Below are 20467 nucleotides of genomic sequence, written 5' to 3' on the forward strand. Positions count from 1 at the left end.
TTCTAACTGGAATCTGTAGAAAAGTGCAAAGGGCCTACTACAGGCAAAGGAGATGGATTTATGTGTGATGCACGGTCTCTTTCCTGTTTTAATTTATTTTTCTTTCCTGGATGAGAGGAAAGATAGGGTGGAAGGAGGAAGCCTTTGTTCCTTCATCGCTGAGTTGAAGGAAGTTCACTTGAAAGAAGTTCCCTTCATCCCTTCAGAGCTGAGTGCAGTGAGTATCAGTAGGACCGTGGGGAGACCTTTCCTCCTCCAGCATCATCTGTGGCCCAGAGTGGGAAAGAGATGCGCAGTAACCCAGGACACAAGCGCTTCTTTCTCCTAGACATTTTCCTTTCTTTTAGATTTTCACTTTGCTCAAAACAAAAGCAGGTTAAAGTCTGCGTGAGGCCAGTATTCAAATTCTTACCTGTTTTTATTCTGATGTGTAAGTTATGAATTTGGTAGGACACTGATTATCCTATTCGTCTTATGCTGATCTTTACTTGGGCCAAATATGTATTTACTTCACTCCTTCTTAAAGGACAGAAGAATTCTAGAGCAGCAGGAGTTGTTTTGTTTGCTTAGCCTTTCTCTGCAGCCTGGGCTCAGGGGACTCAAGGTCACCCTTTAGAGTGTATGCAGTTAGCTAGGATCTGGGGAGGTGGGAGGTGTCTTCTGGGAGCCCCGAGAAGCCTGAACCCAGGACCTTCACTGGGCCCAGTTTGTCAAAAAGATCCAAAAAGATCCAGAAGCTAGTAGGCTTGCTTCTCTTCTCCATGGTTAAAGGGTACTCTAAATGGTTATTGCATTGTTAGTATCACTAGAGTACACAGCTTTGTGTTCGGGCTGATAGGTTATAAAAAAGATAGGCTGCAACTTGTGTCTTGTTTTATGTAGGAAACACTGAGGGAAGGTTCCACTGAATAATAAACATCAGTATTGATTTAACGTGAAAAAAACTTTTAAAAAGCCAGAAGGAAGGAAGGAAAATATATTTTGCACATTTATTTTCACACCAGAGAGAAAATCCTTTTTGTCAGTTTGTGTGAATTCTTCTATTTGTATAAACATATAGATGTGTGTAACGTGCATACACATATTTGCATACATACACAACAATAGGACTGTGTGTCATTCTGCAAGCTGAGTTTTTTTATTCAGTGTATGATGAATATTCTCTAGTGTCACTATTAAGGATTAGCTGTTGTTTGTGGTAGTTGAATGGTATTCTTTCTCTAGCATGTGTATACTCTAATTCATTTAACTATTATTTTTATTGATGATCATTTAGAAGGGGTCTGGTTTTTCAACTCTTGATGCTGTAATAAATATTCTTATCTGCATGTTTCTGCCTTTATTTCTGTAATGTAGAATTCCCAATGGTGTTTAAATTGTTTATTATTTTTAACCTTTTAAAAATGATTTATTTATTTATGGCTGTGTTGGCTCTTTGTTGCTGCGTGTGGGCTTTCTCTAGTTGTGCCGAGCAGGGAGAACGCTCTAGTTGTGGTGCGTTGGCTTCTCACTGCGGTAGCTTCCCTTATTGCAGAGCACGGGGTCGAGGCCCTGGGCGTCAGTAGTCACGGCCCATGGGCTTAGTCGCCCTGTGGCATGTGGACGCTTCCCAGACCAGGAAGAACCCACGTTGAACCCATGTCCCTTACATTGGCAGGTGGGTTCTTCACCCCTGAACCCTCAGGGAGGTTCTAAATGGTTTGCTTTTGATATTGAAAAATACTTCCTGTTTACCCTCCAAAAAGTTGAACCAGTTTATACTCCCACAAAGGTGTACAATAAAGATATGAATTGCATAAAATAGTTGAAGTGCTGTAGAAAGATCATGGTTATATGCTATATTTTGATGGCACTTTATATTTTATAATCCTCTTCCGATCTGATTTCTCACAACCACCATGTGGTATGGTTTTGTATCTGCATTTCTGTGGATCGTGTTGACTCTGTAGCTAGCTTTGGGTCGTGTGGGTGTTTTAATAGAACTCTTCCATCTATTCTTCTAGGAACTCCATTTCTCTGTGTCTTCTTCAGTTTCTTTATCAAAGAAATCTTGTTCAAATCTTTCACCTCCTTGGTGCTTTTATAAATGCCTCAATATACTTGATGCTATTGTAAATGAGATTGCTTTCTTAATTTCTCGTGCAGGTAGTTTGTTTTTAGTATATAGATACATGACTGATGTTGTATATTGATTTTGTATCCCAAAACTTGCCTGGGTTTATTTGTTAGTTCTAATAAACTAAGTCTTTAGAATTTTGTCTAAGATCATGTCATCTGCAAACAGCGGTGATTTTACTTCTTTCTTTCCCATTTGGATACCTTTTTTTTTTTTTTTCTTGCCTGTTTGCTGTGGCTTGGACTATGTTGAATTGGTAAGAGTGGGCATCCTTGTCTTGTTCCTGATCTTAGAAGGAAGGCTTTTACTTCTGAGTTTGATATTAGCTATGGGTTTGTCATATATGCCCTTTATTAAATTGAGGTACATTGCTTATATACTTAATTTATTGTGAGTTTTTATCTTGAAAAATACCTTGAATTTTGTCAAATGCTTTTTCTGTATCTATTGAAATAGTCAAATGAGTTTTAGCTTTCATTCTTTTAATGTTTGCCTATGTTGAATCATCCTTGCATCCCAGGAATCAATCTCACTTGATCATAGTGTGTGATCCTTTTAATGCGGTCTTGAATTCTGTTTGCTAGTATTTTGTTGAAGATTTTTGCATCTGTGTTTATCAGGGATGTGTGTTAGTCGCTCAGTCATGTCTTGACTCTTTACCACCCTACAGTGGACTGTAGCCCACTAGGCCTCTCTGCCCATGGAATTCTCCATTCAAGGATACTCGAGTGGGGAGCCACTCCCTTCTACAGGGATCTTCCCGACCCAGGGATTGAACCTGCTTCTCCGGCGTTGGCAGGTAGATTCTTTACCATTTGAACAACCAGGGAAGTCTCTTATCAGGGATATTGGTTTATAAATTTTATTTTCTTGTAGTATCTGTGTCTGGTTTTGGTATCAGGGTAATGCCAACCTTATAAAATGAGTTTGAAAGTATCCTTTCCTCTTCAGTATTTTGGAAGAGTTTGAGAGGGACTGATACTAATTCTTTAAATGTTTAATAGAATTCACCAGTGAAGCTCTCTGGTCCTGGGCTTTTATTTGTTGGGAGATTTAAAATTACTGATTCAATCTCCCTGCTCATTGTTGGTCTGTTCAGATTTTCTATTACTTTATGATTTAATCTTGGTAAGTTGTGTATTTCTAGGAATTTGTCCATTTCTTCGGAATTATTTAGTTTTTTGGCATTTAGTTCCTCATACTTAAAATGAGGATTTTACTAGTAATAATCTCAGAGTTGCTGTGAAATTTTTTAAAAGCTGATTTATACTAAAACTGCTTCAGACATTCTTTGACACTCTACTTTCTAGAAAAACTCAGGAGAAAAGAAGTTATTCTCTTTAAGAATATACATTCCTACTTTGAATACTGATTAAATATCTTGATATGCTTCTAACTACTTAAAAACAAAATCTAGGAGGGAGGGGACATGGGTGTACCTATGGCTGATTTTTGTTGATGTTTGACAGAAAACAGCAAAATTCTGTAAAATAATTATCATTATCCTTCAATTAAAAAATAAATTAAACAAAACAAAATACAAATGTTGTATTTTTGAATTTCCACTGTTTTATTCCAAATGTGTAACTAAAAAGGTAGAGATTTTTAACTTTCTGATTATTTTTCTGCTTACATGTGGAATATTCTGTGAAAGAAAGGATGTATAGATGTTAAACGTACTGATCTTATGATCAACAATTTAATTTGATAAAAATTATCCAGGATATGAGTGTATTCCAATGAGAACCAAGTGTTCCATGATGGAAGTGGTCCATGTAATCAGCTTGCCACCAGATGGCTGGTGGGTACCCCACAGAATGATGCCACATTTACCAAGTCAAGTTTTGGCCTTAATGTTGTCACATTGAGTACTAAGTGATATAGCCAGATTCATTTTGGTGAGCGGAAATCCATGTTGTGGAGCCCACGTACAACTTCCAACTGCACTCCATGGCCACTTTGTTCTTAGTCCCTTTTGAGAAGAACAACAGTAGGGAAAAAGGTTGGCTGACCTCTGAAGAATGCATCATCTTGTCTACCTGGTTATTTAGCTCCTTATATGTAAAGCTGCTATTTGATATGGCCAACCAAACCATTAGCTACAGTCCATAAATGAGTGCAAATCAGTCCCTCGGGCATGTCTCCTTCAAGATGAACAGCCTGGTACAAAACACAGTGGCCCTCTGTGGGTACAATAGCTGTGTACTAGATGCCAGTGAATTCGCTGATTTACTCCAGCAAAGAAGTCACATCTGGTACAGTATCTCCACTCTCCAAGATCCGTCTGCTTCTCTTTAAAGGCCAAGTAGGCAAGCTGAATGTGAATGTGTTAGGAATCATCACCTTCATCCTTTCAGTCCTTAAGGCCATTTGCTCACCTTTGGCACTTCTGTGTTTTTACCAAGTATAGAGTAGTTACTGCTTACTGCTCCGTCAGCATGTAATGGAAAGCATGGCATTCTATGGGATGGAGAGGCAGTCAAGGTCCCTGTGGACTAGATTATGAGTGTGTGCTGTGAGCTGATAGAGCCCTGAGGTAGGGTAGTAGGGTGTCAGCTGGAGCCACACTGCTCAGGTATTCTTTGCTAGCATGTATAAAGAAACAAACGAATACATTGTTGCCCATCAACAGTGATGTACCAGATGCCAGTGAATGCGCTGATTTACTCCAGCAGAGAAGTCACATTTGGTACAGTATCTGTACTCTCCAAGATCCCTCAGCTTTTCTTAAAGGCCAAATAGGCAAGCTGAATGTGAATGTGTTAGGAATGAAGGTGATGACCTTCATCCTTTCAGTCCTTGATAGTGACCCTAATCTCTACAGGCTCTTGGTTGCAGCATGTGGGATCTAGTTCTCTGACCAGGGATTGAACCCAGTCCCTCAGCATTGGGAGGGGGGAGTCTCAGCCACTGGACCACCAGGGAAGTCCCCTGGTTTCCTCTTATTCAAGAGGTTCTAGATCTCTGTATTAGTTCAAGTTTGGGAATTGATTGAGGGGTGGCATTTTTCTATTTTATAGTTTTGCTCCTTATACAGAAAAAGTAGGACTTGGTAGGTTTGTAACTATTTCTCTCTTAGAAATACCATGATCAAGCACCAATGATCTCTGCAAGTTAGACTCTTCCAATTTCAGCTTTTGCTTGCTGCCCATTTTGGTAAGCATGCTACCTCATCTTTTGTTGAGTACTGTCACTGACCCCCTGCCACTCTGGGATACTATGATCCCCATTCAGTTTAGGAACCCATTTCTTGGGTGGCATCACTGCCTGCTGTCATTCCTGGTCTGCAGAGAATTAGCTGCTATAGAGATCTTCAAGTATGCTGGTGATCCTTTCAACCAGTGTATCTCAGCATTGGTGAAGGCAGTGCCCTCTGGATCCTACCAGGCGATACAGTTATAGGCAGGTGAGCAGAGACATTACTTTGTCAACAAAGGTCCATCTGGTCAAGGCTATGGTTTTTCCAGTGGTCATGTATGGATGTGAGAGTTGGACTATAAAGAAAGCTGAGCGCCAAAGAATTGATGCTTTTGAACTGTGGTGTTGGAGAAGACTCTTGGGAGTCCCTTGGACTGCAAGGAGATCTAACCAGTCCATCCTAAAGGAGATCAGTCCTGGGTGTTCATTGGAAGGACTGATGTTGAGGCTTAAACTCCCAATACTTTGGCCACCTGATATGAAGAGCTGACTCATTTGAAGAGACCCTGATGCTGGGAAAGATTGAGGGCAAGAGGAGAAGGGGATGACAGAGGATGAGATGGTTGGATGACATCACCAACTCAATGGACATGGGTTTGGGTGGACTCTGGGAGTTGGTGATGGACAGGGAGGCCTGGCATGCTGCTCTTCATGGGGTCGCAAAGAGTCGGACACAACTGACCATCTGAACTGAACTGAACTAAGCAGGTCTCACATGATAAATCCAGGCCAGCATTCCTATCTGCTGAAGTCTTTGCATAGCTCCCTATTTACCAAGGAGGTAGTGTCATCTCGTTTTCATATAGTGTAGGTTACCTGCAGAACCAGGCGTCCATCAGCCAAGTGAACAAACTGTTGGAGCCATTTTCAGCCATTTGAGGTAGCACAGAAAATCCAGGATCCCTGTTTAGTGTGCCCATATTAAAATTTTTGATCTATTCTAACATTATATTCCTTCCAGCCTGATTTAATACCCTCTGCATCTATTTCCATACATAGTCCTGGTTTCTGTCTATATAAATTGGAATTATCTTGCATATCTTTTGATATTGATTCTATTTCTTTCTTGTTCACAGTTCACACTACACACTGGATTCTGCTGGGACTTGATTCTGGTCGTAGGTCTAGAAGCAAGAGAGGTAGCTGGGGCAGGGTCCTAAGGAAGGCCAAAGTCCCTGGCAAGATGCCATTGTAGGTAAGGCTCTTACTGATTTTTCAGGCGAGGAGATACCAACCTCATTAAGCAAGGAGGAAAAGCTGTTACTATTGGCAGATAAAACTGCTGCACACAGTCCTCAGCCTCATAAAAATCCCCTTGGACAGCAAGGAGATCAAACCAGTCAATCCTAAAGGGAATCAGTCCTGAATATTCATTGAAAGGACTGATGCTGAAACTGAAGCTCCAATACTTTTGCTCCCTGATGTGAAGAACTACTCACTGGAAAAGACCCTGATGCTGGGAAAGATTGAAGGCAGGGGCAGAATGGGATGACAGAGGATGAGATGAGATGGATGGCATCACCGACTTGATGGGCATGAGTTTGAGCAAGCTTTGGGAGTTGGGTGATGGACAGGGAAGTCTGGCATGCTTCAATCAATGGGATCGCAAAGAGTTGGACATGACTGAGCAACTGAACTGAACTGATTCTCATCCCAGCTTTCAGGCTCCACTCCTTCCCAGCCATAATCCTAACTTTAACTGAAGAGACTATATAAATTTGGGAATTCAATTTGCATTGCAATATTGCCACCCATAGGATTAGACTTTTAGTTTTAGAAATTCCACCTCCAGGATAGTAGGAGATAAGTGTTCTTCACTGTGGTTAAAGAGGCTTTCTGGCTCTTCCTCAGTCCTTGAGATTGGAATTTAATGTTCTTAACTGAATTTTTTCTTTCCTCTGGAAATTAAAATTCCAGGCCCCACCCTGAACTACAGACTTAGAAACTTGGGGGTTGGGGGCCCCATTTTAATAGGCTCTTCAGGTGATTCTTATGCATGCTCAACTTTGAGAACCGCTAATGTGGAACAGCACCTTCAAAATTCTCAGAGAAAATTATTTTCAACTGAGAATTCTAAACCAAGACAGTTAATGTGGATAAAAATAAAGACTTACACATACAAGGACTCAAAATTTATGTCCCTTGTGTTCTTTATTCAAAAGAAATTGGTTCATGGAAAACAAGGAAGTCAACAAAGGAAGCAACGATGTGGAAGAGAAAGGACCTAAGAAATATGGAAGCCAAGAGCCCAAGACAAAAAGGAGGATTCCAAGATGGTAGTAAAGAGATGTTTCCTGCTGGCTTCTGTGTAACAGACCCAGTGTCACTCCAGGGAGGCACATGAAGCCGAATGAATGACTAGAAGATAAAATATGTAGCTGATATAGCTGACCTTCCAAAATATGATACTTCTAGATGTAAAATCTGTCTGGCAGAGCAGGTAAAAAAAAAAAGGTATTTAAAAAAATAAAACTAGAAATATATAAATTATTAATTCTAGAAAATACAAAATTTATACAGGAAAGAAAAATATTTTTTTGGCTAATCATAAAATATACTATTTGTGCAAATATATTAATAGATGCACTAACTCCTGTTGTTCTTCAGAATTTTCAAATAAATATTTTGGTAGTATAAAGAGATAAGAAAGTTGGGAGGTGCTATGGCAGCTAAACCGTTGCTATCCAAATAGGAAATTAGGAGTTCATATATAATACTGATAAAAGTATCAATTTCTTCATGTTATTTAGATACATAAGTACTTTTGAAAAAAAACCTTTAAAATAATTAAAAATGGCTACCTCTAAAACCAGAAGTGGAATGTGAAAGGTAGTATAGGATTTGACTGTCATTTTAAAACTCATTTGATGATTTTTTAAATGAAATTATGTGCATATAACATATAAATAAATAAAAGAGAAAAGAAGAAATTCTCTGGTTTGATAAAGCATAATGCAAATAAGGGCTTCCCTGGTGGTCCGCAGTAAAGAATCCTCCTGAAGTTCAGGAGACATGGGTTCCATCCCTGGGTTGGGAAGATTCCCTAGAGGAGGGCGTGGCAACCCACTCCAGTATTCTTGCCTGGAGAATCCCATGGACAGAGGAGCCTGGCGGGCTGCAGTCAGGGTCACAAAGAGTCAGACACGACTGAAGTGACTGAGCATGCATGCAGTGCCAATTAATTTACCATGTATGTATTGAGCTGTGTGCAAAGCATAGCAGTCATAGGGGACAGTGAGATTTTTGAAGTCAATCTGCCTTCTAGGAGAGTATGCTCTTTTCAATGAAACAAATATCTAAAGCACTGAAATAGTAGTTTAAGACTAAAGGATGAAGACTGCGAGAATTCTGTGGCCTCCACTGCCCATTCCAGCCCCTGAAGCCCCATTAATTGTGACATCTTGGCATTCCCCAAACATGAAACACTTACTGTATCACTAATTTGATTGCCCCTGTGCTGTTTCTGTAGATACTTGAGACAAGAGAAAGAATCATAAATTCAATAATTTCTGCCATATCTGAGGTTTACATGTGGGGTGTGTGTATTTATGTGTATGTGTATGACTATATACTTAAACATATACCTTCACATTTAATTTTAATTTTTTCTTGGAATATGTAATAAAGAGTACCCAACAAATGGCAAATAAGGACTAGTTTAGATGAAACATTAGGACTGCTAAGCAAGTATTACCAACCTAAGCTAATTTTCTACTGTTCTTAGGTTGCTACTGTTCCATTTCCTCTGGAAATGCAAATTTTAACTATAAAACTTTGATTTAGTGTTCTGTGAAATTCAAAGAAACTGCAGGTCACAATGTACTTGATAAGAATTTCTAAGAGGAAAGAATCTTTTGACATAGTTACAATGAGTATTCAGAAGTCCTACTTTTTCAGCCAGGAGTACAATGAAGGAAGAGCATATAGATACTAGGGCAAAAGCATTATTAAGTTCATGTATGTTATGTTCTCTGATTTTAGAAATTTCAGATCTTCCTCAATGTTTACCTATAACATTGCTTTTATGTAAGCCTTTCATAGACTCTTTATATATTTGGGAAATTCAACTTTTATGTTTAATGGGCACTGAAAAGCTGATTGGAAGCTCTGTGTGCATGGGTTGGGCTTGATAGTAGGTGGGCTTTAGTATACAAGGTAACTGGGCACCAAGCTGGCATTTTTCTTGGGGCACCATGAAAGGTTAATATCTACAGGTTTTTTTTTTCTTTTGGGGCTTTTTAATTACTGGCAAAGATGAGTGCTTCAGTCCTGCATGATAGTATATGCCTGGCTGTGGGCCGTCTGGGAACAGGGTGGAGAAAGGCACTAGGTTCTCATGCTGAATGTGCAGACACCCACCCAGTCCTGCTATGTTCAGCCCTGCACCGAACATAAAAGTTTTGTGCTTATCAGGTTCAGTCGTGCCAGTGACTTGGGCTGCTGGCATGGGGATATGTTCTTTCATTTGGTTGCTGGAGAAGATGAGCCCCAAACCCAGAGTCGGGTTCCAACAGCTCTGTATATAGATTTTTCAGTCAATTTCCTAGTTTTCTGCCCCACCCAAACTTAAAGTACTTCCTGGTATCTCCTAATCCACAGCTTCTCTGAGGATCTACAGGGTTTTTCAGCTGCTTCTAAGTGTATTTCTTAGGAAGTATTGAGGATAAAAAGTTCTTTGTTCTGCTCTGTTCAGTTACCACACCACCATCTGCCTTTGCTTTAAAACATTTACAAAAACTCATCTATTGATGCACCTTTCATTCATACTTGTCCTTTTGGGTTGTAAATTTTGTTTAAAAAATATCCCTATACTGTCATTTCAGTGTAATTTTGAGAAGCAGGATCTATGGTTCATTTGTCTGGTTTAAGCAGAAATTCAGGAATCATCTGTTCATCAGTGCTTCTCCAGTGCTTCACTCATTTGTATTGTTCAGTCACTCAGTCGTGTCCTCCTCTTTGCGATGCCACGGACTGCAGCTCGCCAGGCTTCCCTGTCTTTTCACCATCTCCTGGAGCTTGCTCAAACTCATGTCTGTTGAGTCAGTGAGGCCATCCAACCATCTCTTCCACTCTTGTCCCCTTCTCCTCCTGCCTTCATTCTTTCCCAGCATCAGGGTCTTTTCTGATCAGGACATTTGCATTTATTCCTTTAGGCTTGACTGGTTTGATCTCCTTGCTGTCCAAGGGACACTCAAGAGTCTTCTCCAACACCACAATTCCAAAGCATCAATTCTTCGGTGTTCAGCCTCCTTTTTGATCCAACTGTCACATCCATACATGACTACTGGAAAAAATCATAGCTTTGACTAGACAGACCTTGGTTGGCAAAGTAATGTCTCTGCTTTTTAATACACTGTCTAGGTTTGTCATAGCTTTTCTTCCAAGGAGCAAGTGTCTTTTAATTTTGTGGCTGTAGTCACTGTTTGCAGTGATTTTGGAGCCCAAGAAAATAAAGTCTGTCACTATTTCCATTGTTTCCCCATCTATTTCCCATGAAGTGATGGGACTGGATGCCTTGATCTTTGTTTTTTGAATGCTGAATTTTAAGCCAGATTTTTCACTCTCTTTTACCTTCATCAAGAGGCTCTTTAGTTCCTCTTCGCTTTCTGCCATAAGGGTGGTGTTATCTGCATATCTGAGGTTATTGATATTTCTCCTGGCAGTCTTGATTCCAGCTTGTGCTTCATCCAGCCCAGCATTTTGCATGATGTACTCTGCATATAAGTTAAATAAGCTAGGGTGACAACACAGAGCCTTGATGTACTCCTTTCCCAATTTGGAACCAGTACATTGTTCCATGTCCGGTTCTGACTGTTGCTTCTTGACCTGCTTACAGGTGTCTCAAGGAGGCAGGCAGGCTCATAGTAGGCTCTGAAATAAATATTTGATGGATGAATGATTGAGGGAAGTGAGTTAGAAGTTTTTACAACAGCAGTAAAATATTGTGACTGTATATGCACATAGAACAACCTAAAAGGCATCTTTTACAATATGTTTTTGTTTTGGCTCTGTTCCATTTTGGTTTTGTTCTCAGCATGGTCAAGAAAATAAGAGTTTTAGAGAGCTAAGTGCGTGCTCCTTCAGGATGGATATGTTTGCTTTCTTAGTCAAGCAGTTACAGCTGTTACTTTAGGCTTAAAGATACACATTTGCCTAAGATACACATTTATGCTGTTTCTCTAGAGATAGAATCATATTGAGACTGATGTATGCAGTAAGCACAGTCTTTATGCTTATTTGTATGTATATTTGTGAAATTATAAAGAGACTTGTGCTGATTATATAGTTATAAAGAGATTTTCCCCACAGTCCTCTGTGGTTAATAAAGTTTGAGAGTCATTGGCTTAGTGGGGCATCTTATCCAGGTATGTTTTCCTTAGAAAATATACCCTTTTTTGTAGAGACAAAGAAGTTAAGCTATAACAGTGAAGTGAAGTGTTAGTCACTTAGTTGTGTCGGACTCTCTGTGACTCCATGGGCTGTGCCCTGCCGGGCTCCTCTGTCCCTGGGATTCTCCAGGCAAGAATATTGGAGTGGGTTGCCGTCCCCTTGTCTAGAGGGTCTTCCCAGTCCAGGAATTGAACCCAGGTCTCTTGCACAGTAGGCGGGTTCTTTACCATCTGAGCTACCAGTGAAGCCCATAACATTGAAAGTATGTAGTAAAGTTAATATTTTGAACAAATAGGTGAGTACTCTCCTTATTCATATGGTTAGCCCTCGACAGCAAATTGGGGACTATGGAGAGATAGGAATATGTTAGAGAGCCCAGGATTTGGTTAAAGTGCTGGATCTTGGGTCTCAGAAATGCAATGCTTCTACCCTCTATACTACAAGAAATAAATAAATGGACTTCTGGCACTTACTCCTAAAAACATTCAGTAATTGTAAGTTCAAATAATGAGAAAATTATGGCATCATCTTAAACAATTAATGTGGCGCTTCCCAGGTGGTTTTAGTGGAAAAGAACCTGCCTGCCAATTCAGGAGACACAAGAGACACAGGTCTGACCCTGGGTTGGGAAGATCCTCTGGGGAAGGGCATGGCAACCCACTCCAGTATTCTTGCCTGGAGAATCCCATGGCCAGAGAAGCCTGTGAGGCCACAGTCCATTGAATTGCAAAGAGTCAGATACGGCTAAAGTGACTTAGCACACACACATGCATGCAAACTACTGTGTAATTCCCCCATCCTCCATCTTTGGATTTATTAAAGGAATCTACATAGACATCCAGTGAGAGTTTCTTTCTAATTAGAGAGGTTAAAGTTACCTCTCCAGTAAGGAAGGAAAAACCTACATCACAAAAGTAGGTTAGGAAGATAATGGATTAAGAAAGTTGTTTATAGAAAACTCAAGTGTTACAGGAATTGTTAAGAAGTTGGGGGTAAGGGGAAGAGAAAGGTGATAAGAAGCTTTTTGGAGCAAGAAAGTGAAATGTCTTTGTAAGTTTTCTAGAGTGCATTCTTCACACCTGAATATTTTCCCAGTCATCTTCTTTAGAATCCTTTGTTTCTTGGTTGACATGTTTGTCAAGTTCCTGGCATTACAGTAAGGTTGATCTTAGGAAGAAGAAATTGAGAAGATAGAAGTATTTGTATCAGAAAATAAAGGATGGAAATGGGTGGGCATGGGAAAGAAGAGACAATATGAGGATCAAAGAGAGCTTTGGAAAAAGAAAGGAAGTCTTCAAAATATGACCAAGATGTTTTACAGATAATTTTTCTTCTTTTCTTGAATAACTTCTTCAGTAGAGTAGTAGGATTCTGGGGAAAAACACAAATGAAATAGGGAGCCAGAAAACTGCTTCAGACCCTCAATGAAAATAAGGGTAGTGTCTACTTGTGAAGCTGTGAAAGCAAAAGTGTTTGATTATCAGGTATTAAATAGGAAACTGATTTTAGGGTTCTTTGCCAACTAGCTTTGGGCTAGTGTAAGAATGGAATATGAAATATGGAAGGATGAAATATGAAGAATGGAATATGATAGCTGTGTACCAAAGAGCTATCAAGAAAAGTATTAATACTCTCAGGACAAACAGGTAATAAAATCTGTATTAATAGTAACTGTGAAAAGGCTATGCTGCTCCTGGAAATTTGAAAGAAAAATTAACTGTAAGGTGATACTTTTGGCCTTTGAGGCAGTAATACATTTTTATTCTTTTCACTTTCACTTTATATATGGAGTCACAAAGTTTCCATTATAGTTGACTAAAAACAGAACAATATTTTAGTGATGACTAGTCTGGAAACTTAAATATTTTTAAAGAGTTAAAAAAAGTAAAACGGGTCCTTCAGGATGAAGAGTAAGGAGTCAAATGATATGTACAAAACTCGCTCCCATTTATTTTTGTGTGTTTTGGACTTGTTTTCAGGCAAAAGGACTCCTATGGAAGATGGACATCTTTCTCCCGTTTCCAGAATGTGTTTCCAGGCTCATCAGTGAAACCTGATCCTGCTGCTCTGTGTTAAAATGCTTGAAGAACACTCACAGCTCTGACAACGCCAGCTTCCATCCTGTTGAAACCATGGTCGTCTCTGCGGTGTTGACAGCGTCCCATGCTGGGGCATCCAACACAACGTTTGTAGTCTATGAAAACACCTACGTGAATATCACGGTCCCTCCACCATTCCAGCACCCTGGCGATGTTCCACTGCTGAGATACAGTGTTGAAACCCTGGCTCCCACTGGGATGAGTTCCTTAACAATGAATAGTACTGCTGTGTCCCCAACACCAGCAGCTTCCAAGAGCCTCAACTTGCCTCTCCAGATCATCCTTTCTGCTCTGATGATATTTATTCTGTGTGTGTCTTTTCTTGGTAACTTGGTTGTTTGCCTCATGGTTTACCAAAAAGCTGCCATGCGCTCTGCCATTAACATCCTCCTGGCCAGCCTGGCCTTTGCAGACATGTTGCTTGCAGTGCTGAACATGCCTTTTGCCTTGGTCACTATTCTTACCACCAGATGGATCTTCGGGAAATTCTTCTGTAGGGTATCTGCTATGTTTTTCTGGTTGTTTGTGATAGAGGGAGTAGCCATCCTGCTCATCATTAGCATTGATAGGTTTCTTATTATAGTCCAGAGGCAGGATAAGCTAAATCCATACAGGGCTAAGGTTCTCATTGCAGTTTCTTGGGCAGCTTCTTTTTGTGTAGCTTTTCCCTTGGCAGTAGGGAACCCTGACCTGCAGATACCTTCCCGAGCCCCCCAGTGCGTGTTCGGGTACACAACCGATCCGGGTTACCAGGCTTATGTGATTTTGATTTCTCTCATTTCTTTCTTCCTGCCCTTCCTGGTGATCCTGTATTCGTTTATGGGCATCCTCAATACTCTTCGGCATAATGCCTTGAGGATCCACAGCTACCCTGAAGGTATATGCCTCAGCCAGGCCAGCAAACTGGGTCTCATGAGTCTGCAGAGACCCTTCCAGATGAGCATTGACATGGGCTTTAAAACGCGTGCCTTCACCACCATCTTGATTCTCTTCGCTGTCTTCATCGTCTGCTGGGCCCCATTCACCACTTACAGCCTTGTGGCAACGTTCAGCAAGCGCTTTTACTACCAGCACAGCTTTTTTGAGGTCAGCACCTGGCTGCTCTGGCTCTGCTACCTCAAGTCTGCGTTGAACCCCCTGATTTACTACTGGAGGATTAAGAAATTCCACGACGCCTGCTTGGACATGATGCCTAAGTCCTTCAAGTTTCTGCCGCGGCTCCCTGGTCACACACGGCGGCGGATACGCCCCAGTGCCGTCTATGTGTGTGGGGAACATCGGACGGTGGTGTGATATTGGAACTGCCTGACGTTTTGGGTGATGGCTGTTCTTTATCTGACTTTGAATTTTCTTTCTCATGGCTTCTCCACTTAAACTTTGTTGTTTTATTCTTAGGGTATGTATATATGTGTATGTGTGCAATGTGAAGAAAGAATGGTGATTAGTTATAAGTCTGTTACCAGGGATACACAATAGGGAAGTGATCCCAAGTGTTACCTCCAGGGTTCAAGAGAAATCTTTGATTTAGGGTGGGAGATGGTTTTCTATAACTTCAGTTGATGTTGTTTTTGTAGTAGGAATCAGGATTGTGCTTTATTGAGCCTGAAGTTACATTGAATTTTAGGTATATTGTATGCTGCTAAGATATGCTTAGTTGAGTTTATCAATTTTTTTCTTTTTTTTTCCTGGAAGACACTGCTGCTTTTTGCCATCACGTTGGAGCCAAAAACCACATACATCTCAGTAGATAGTTTTATTTAAGAAAAATAACCCAAGGGGGTAAGTGACATTTTAAAGGTCATTAATATTTACTTTGGTGCACTTTAAGAAACAATGTACAGACTAATTCAGTCATGTTTTTCAGAATTGCTTTTATACATGACATGTTGTGCTTTAGGAAACGTTACATTATTTCTAGGAAGATAGTTTTTTTTTAAAAAAATGTTTTATCTGCATGTACAGTTTTAAAGGAGAGAACATAAAAATGTAGAACTTTTGCTAAGCACAATAGTGAATCTTTAGAGAAGTAGGGCAGAGTTGAGAAGATGGAGCGCCCTCGAAAATGTAAATGAAATGCAGAGAGGCTGTGGCTGGTGGAGGCGGTGGTGGTCCCTTTTACTCACAAATTCTCTGAGTTCAGTGGGAGAAGGGTCACCATTTATTAGACATCTACCAGGTGTCAGGCACTGCGCAACATTTTTATCCTCACAGCGTGCCGTGAGGGAGGCTATTATTTCTTCCATTTGCAGACAAAGAAGGCAAGTCTCAAAGAGACTTAAAACCCTGCCCAAGGTTAGTGGTGGAGCCGGGGTCAGAAAATCCATCTGCGTCCCGAGACTGCTGTTCTGCCGTACCACACAGACACCTCCTTCAGGTTTGCAAGTTCCATGACCAAGAGGGACCCATGTGTATATTTTTTTTGACTGAAACCTTCTTTTTTAAAAAAATAGCTTCTTTTTTTTTTTTTTTTAATTACCAAAAGGAATTACATGACAGAAAGTCTGGAAAATAGAAAGGAAAAAAATAAAATCATTCATAACCTCCTTTATAAAGTGGAACTTAAAAATCTTAGATAAGGGTATAAGGAAATAAGGCAAATTTTTGATTTGCAAAACAAGTGACAATTATCGAGAAGTTAAATACAGCTGTCTTTAGGTCTTTGCCCTGTAGGTTTGGATGTTTCCAGTTGTCCAGCTATATTTCTCAGTGTTCTGGACAGAATGCCGTGTGGTTGCCCCGGTGCTTGCCCAGAGCAGAGCTGGCTGTTGAAGAATGTGAATGCTTAGAGGTGAACAGAAACCCTGGTCTGAGCCTTGAGCAAGTTTTCATTGGGGCAGGTCTAGGGTTTCAGATTCTTCTCTTGCTGATAATCTGCCTCTCTCCACTGCCCCACGTGCATCTGGGGCCTTCGGTGCCCTTCTCTCTCCAATTCCGGGAACTAGACGGCCCCCAGAGATGGGGCTTCAGACTAAGGCTGTCAGTGCTGAAAGTGTAGCCTGTTGGCTGCATGATGGACTTTTATAAATAGTCAAGTTAACCATGAACCCCTTTTGGATCGACAGCATGTTTTTAGAATTGTCGTGCCTTGTCACCAGTGGGAAGCGAGCCTCTGTTTCTTTAGCTGTACAGCCAGAGAGTTGGACTAGATGAATCTTCAAGATCTTTTCCAACTATAATGCGACAGTAGGGATTTTTTGAAGAGCCCAGCTGACATCAGCATCACTCTTTGGTCTCCAGTATTATTTTTTTTTTTACATTTTACTTCTTTAGATGTCTCTTAAAATTGGATGTCTGAAGAGCACGTGGCACCATGGCAGGGGTTAGGAGTTTGGGAGGTGGATGTCATCATGAAAGACTTGAGAAACACTGTTCTTGAGATAGTAGGCTTGTTATTGGGACTCGTTTTCCAGTTAACTTCTCCTTGGGGACTCAAGCAGGTTATTCAACATGTTTTGAGATCATCTTCTGATGAGACTCACCTACCTCTTTGGTTCCTTATTTATATTATTCACAGGTAAAATTGCTTTTATCCATTGGGGATCTTACAGAGCATAAACACTGTAGTAGATATTAGTAGCACATTAAAGTGTATCATGCTTTCCATTTTCAATATAAGCTAGATTTCAGGCAGATATTAATAAGTCTGTCTGAAATTAGACTTTATCTGAGGAAAGTCAGCATGATCTGTACTCATCTTACATGTCGGCAGTAGATCTTGAGACACCTTTCATGGTTGGAGTTGAGCCAGATTTGTTTCCGTGGTCCTGCTTTTAGGAGCAATCCTTCGGTAAATTCCGGGCTGCTGGTAGGCAGTGCAGCGTTGGGAGGAGCTCTGGAGTGCCTGCTAAGAGGCTCACTGTTTGTGAAAGATGACCAAGAGGGGCCTTTGTGAGTTCAGCACCCACATCGAACAGCAGTTCTCTTTACACTGGATTGTCTTGATCGATCAGATGACAGTTTACAAACCATTTTGAACATTTTTATCATGTATACATTTTGAAAGCTTAAAAAAAAAAGTACTATAGTGTACCTTTGAACAATTTAGGTGTAGTATCATATGTTGCCTCTTCTATATTTTCTTGATGGAAAAAAATGCCACTATGAGTTATCATCACTGGCTGACATCATCAGAAATGTTTTTCTTTTTCCTTCAGGCTAATAAGTAAGAAGCAGGAAAGAGATAATGAAGTGTTTGTGGTCAAAAGAGAGAGTCAAAAGAAACCCTTAATAATCTGAAATAGTGATATTCAAACTTTCAAATATTCATTTGCATTTAAGTCTTCCCAGGGGACTTGTTAACAATAAATACAGGTCACGAGGGCCCCTAGAGGGGCATTGGGCCCACCAAGACCCACTTCTGTCTTGTTGAGTATTTGGTCTGATTCTGGTTCAGATGGTCTTTGGGGCATACTTCGAGAAACACACCTGTGGGAAATATATCCACTTAAAAATTGTCTGTTTTTCCCAAAAAATGATTTGTGTTGCAAATCTTTATCTCCCAGTGCTTGGGTAATCCACACTGAGAAGAAAGCCTGTGTATCATCGTGCCTAATTTGCTGCCACTTGTGTGAGTGCTGGATCACTCCAGAGTCAGCTTTATCATCTTTCAACTGGCACAGTTCTGATAAAACATATAGTTTCAAAGTAGAGCGAAAAGGTGACTTCACAATTGAAAGTGATGCCTTTTAAGGAGTCTGATTCCTCTCGTATTTTCTTTTCTAGTTGAGAGGTATCTTTATTGTATGTAACCTCCTGAAGAGTAAGGGGAATGCAAAGATTTATCCAATTCCTATTGCTCTGCTTACACCAGTTGTGTTCAATGGAAGCATGAAAAAATAAAACAACCATTTAAATCTATGTATTTCAGTTGCTGACAAGGATACTTAATATTTGCTTTTGTTTACACGAAAATATTTATGTATATATCACAGGAAAAATGTTCACTTGCTTGACATTTTATTCTTCCATGATTTTTAATGTTTAAAGGACTGTTTAATTCAGATTTTCACAACCATAGTCTTCACTGAAAACTCAATTTTTATAATAATAAATGAAAACGTCAAAGCACACGTTTGTTATTACAAGTAAATGGTAATACAGTTCTTAGATATTAATTGGTACTAGTCCTTTGTAATTAAAATTAATTTATTTTACAATGGTACCTAACCTATATGAAAAAATCACTCTGAATTTTGGGTTGTAATATTCAAAATGTACAATTATTTGTGCATATTCTTATTATAGCCAGGAAAAAGGCTACCAATAAGAAAATGAATAAATGTTTAACATTTCTAAAAGTGGAGTTTTTTTTAAAGGACTACTTCATTTATCTTAGGAAAAAAATTGGCATGAATAATACTTTCTGTTCAATTAAAATCTGAGTTTAGTTTCAATCCTACTTCCTTTGGGTTTTTATTTTCAAATTAGCTCTCAAAGCCTGTATGTGTATAACTGTATTCTGGTTTTTGGAGTTCTCAGAGCAATTAAGGATGAAATGAAACTTGGCAAAAGCCCATTAGTATTAAGAGACAGTTTTAAGACATTCTGTCTAGGAGAGTTATAAAAATTTTCCTGCTAAGTCATTTGAAATTGGATTGTCACTGGCAAATCAGTGACAATGTTTGCTTCTGTTTTGATGGAATGATTTCATACTGTACTTCTCTAAAATCTAAAACCTTTCTAAAACCTACTTTTAAATCTTTAGAAAATATCATTCATTTTTATATGAGTTTCAATTTTTGCCAACTAGACACAAGGGTTTTATTTTCAATTTCACTTATATACAAAAGCTAAATATATTTATTTTAAAGTTACAATAGAAGTTTGATTTAGAAAGGAAGGTTGTCATTGAATCTACATCTAGTAGTTCCTTTTGAAATGGAAAGGTAAGATATAGTAAAATGGAGGAAAATGTTGAATTAAAAGCATGTTCTCATCTACTGTGAAAATAATTAGCTCCACTCAATTCATAATACAGAGAACTGTTAGGAGAAGTGTCTACCCTCTATGTCAAGGTGCAGTCAGTTAGATTTAATGCAAAAAGAAAAAAAAAATATTTCACAGGTGTATCAGTCAGGATTTAACCCAGGGAAGCAGAACTAGTAAAATATATTTATTATGAGATCTATTGCAAGAGTTAGCTTACGTGGTTGTGGGGCTGGCTGCACAAATTTGAAGGCCAGAGGGCGGGCTGTCCTGTAGGACAGGCTGGAAATCACAGGCACAAACTGAGGTTGCTGTCAGTTTCTGCTGAGGCAGAATTTCTTCCTTCTCAGAAAAGCCTCCCTTTGCTTTCAGCCTTTCAACCGCTTCAGTCAGACCTATCCAGATTGTCTAGGAAAATCTCTCAGTTAATGTGGACTGGTTGTAGATTTTAACCACATCTACAAAACATCTTCACAGCACCACTTAGAGTAGTGTTTGATGGAAAAACTAGGGACTGTAGCCTGGCCAGAGTTCAGTTCAGTTCAGTCATTCAGGCATGTCTGACTGTTTATGACGCCATGGACTGCAGCACTCCAGGCGTCCCAGTCCATCACCAACTCCCAGAGATTACTCAGACTCATGTCCATTGAGTCGGTGATGCCATCCAATCATCTCATCCTCTGTCCTTCCCTTCTCCTCCCACCTTCAATCTTTCCAGCATCAGGGTCTTTTCAAATGA

The 20467-nt window shown here is 39.8% G+C and overlaps 1 protein-coding gene across 3 annotated transcripts in view; it reads left to right on the forward strand.

Annotated features, from left to right (window-relative positions):
• GPR63 (G protein-coupled receptor 63) overlaps nucleotides 1-19196 on the forward strand; it is a 66133-nt gene extending 46937 nt beyond the window's left edge. For 2 of the 3 annotated variants that reach the window (XM_043890037.1, XM_043890039.1), the window contains exon 2: nucleotides 13684-19196. In XM_043890037.1, coding sequence (XP_043745972.1) covers nucleotides 13837-15096 — 1260 coding nt within the window. In that variant the 5' untranslated portion in view covers nucleotides 13684-13836 and the 3' untranslated portion in view covers nucleotides 15097-19196. Of the gene's footprint in view, nucleotides 1-6029; nucleotides 6510-13683 lie in introns of those variants that run through there. The other variant, XM_043890038.1, reaches the window with a different exon arrangement.
• The last annotated feature ends 1271 nt before the right edge of the window (nucleotides 19197-20467 follow it).

This window comes from Cervus elaphus, chromosome 28 (assembly GCF_910594005.1).
Source record: "Cervus elaphus chromosome 28, mCerEla1.1, whole genome shotgun sequence".
Lineage (NCBI taxonomy): Eukaryota > Metazoa > Chordata > Mammalia > Artiodactyla > Cervidae > Cervus > Cervus elaphus.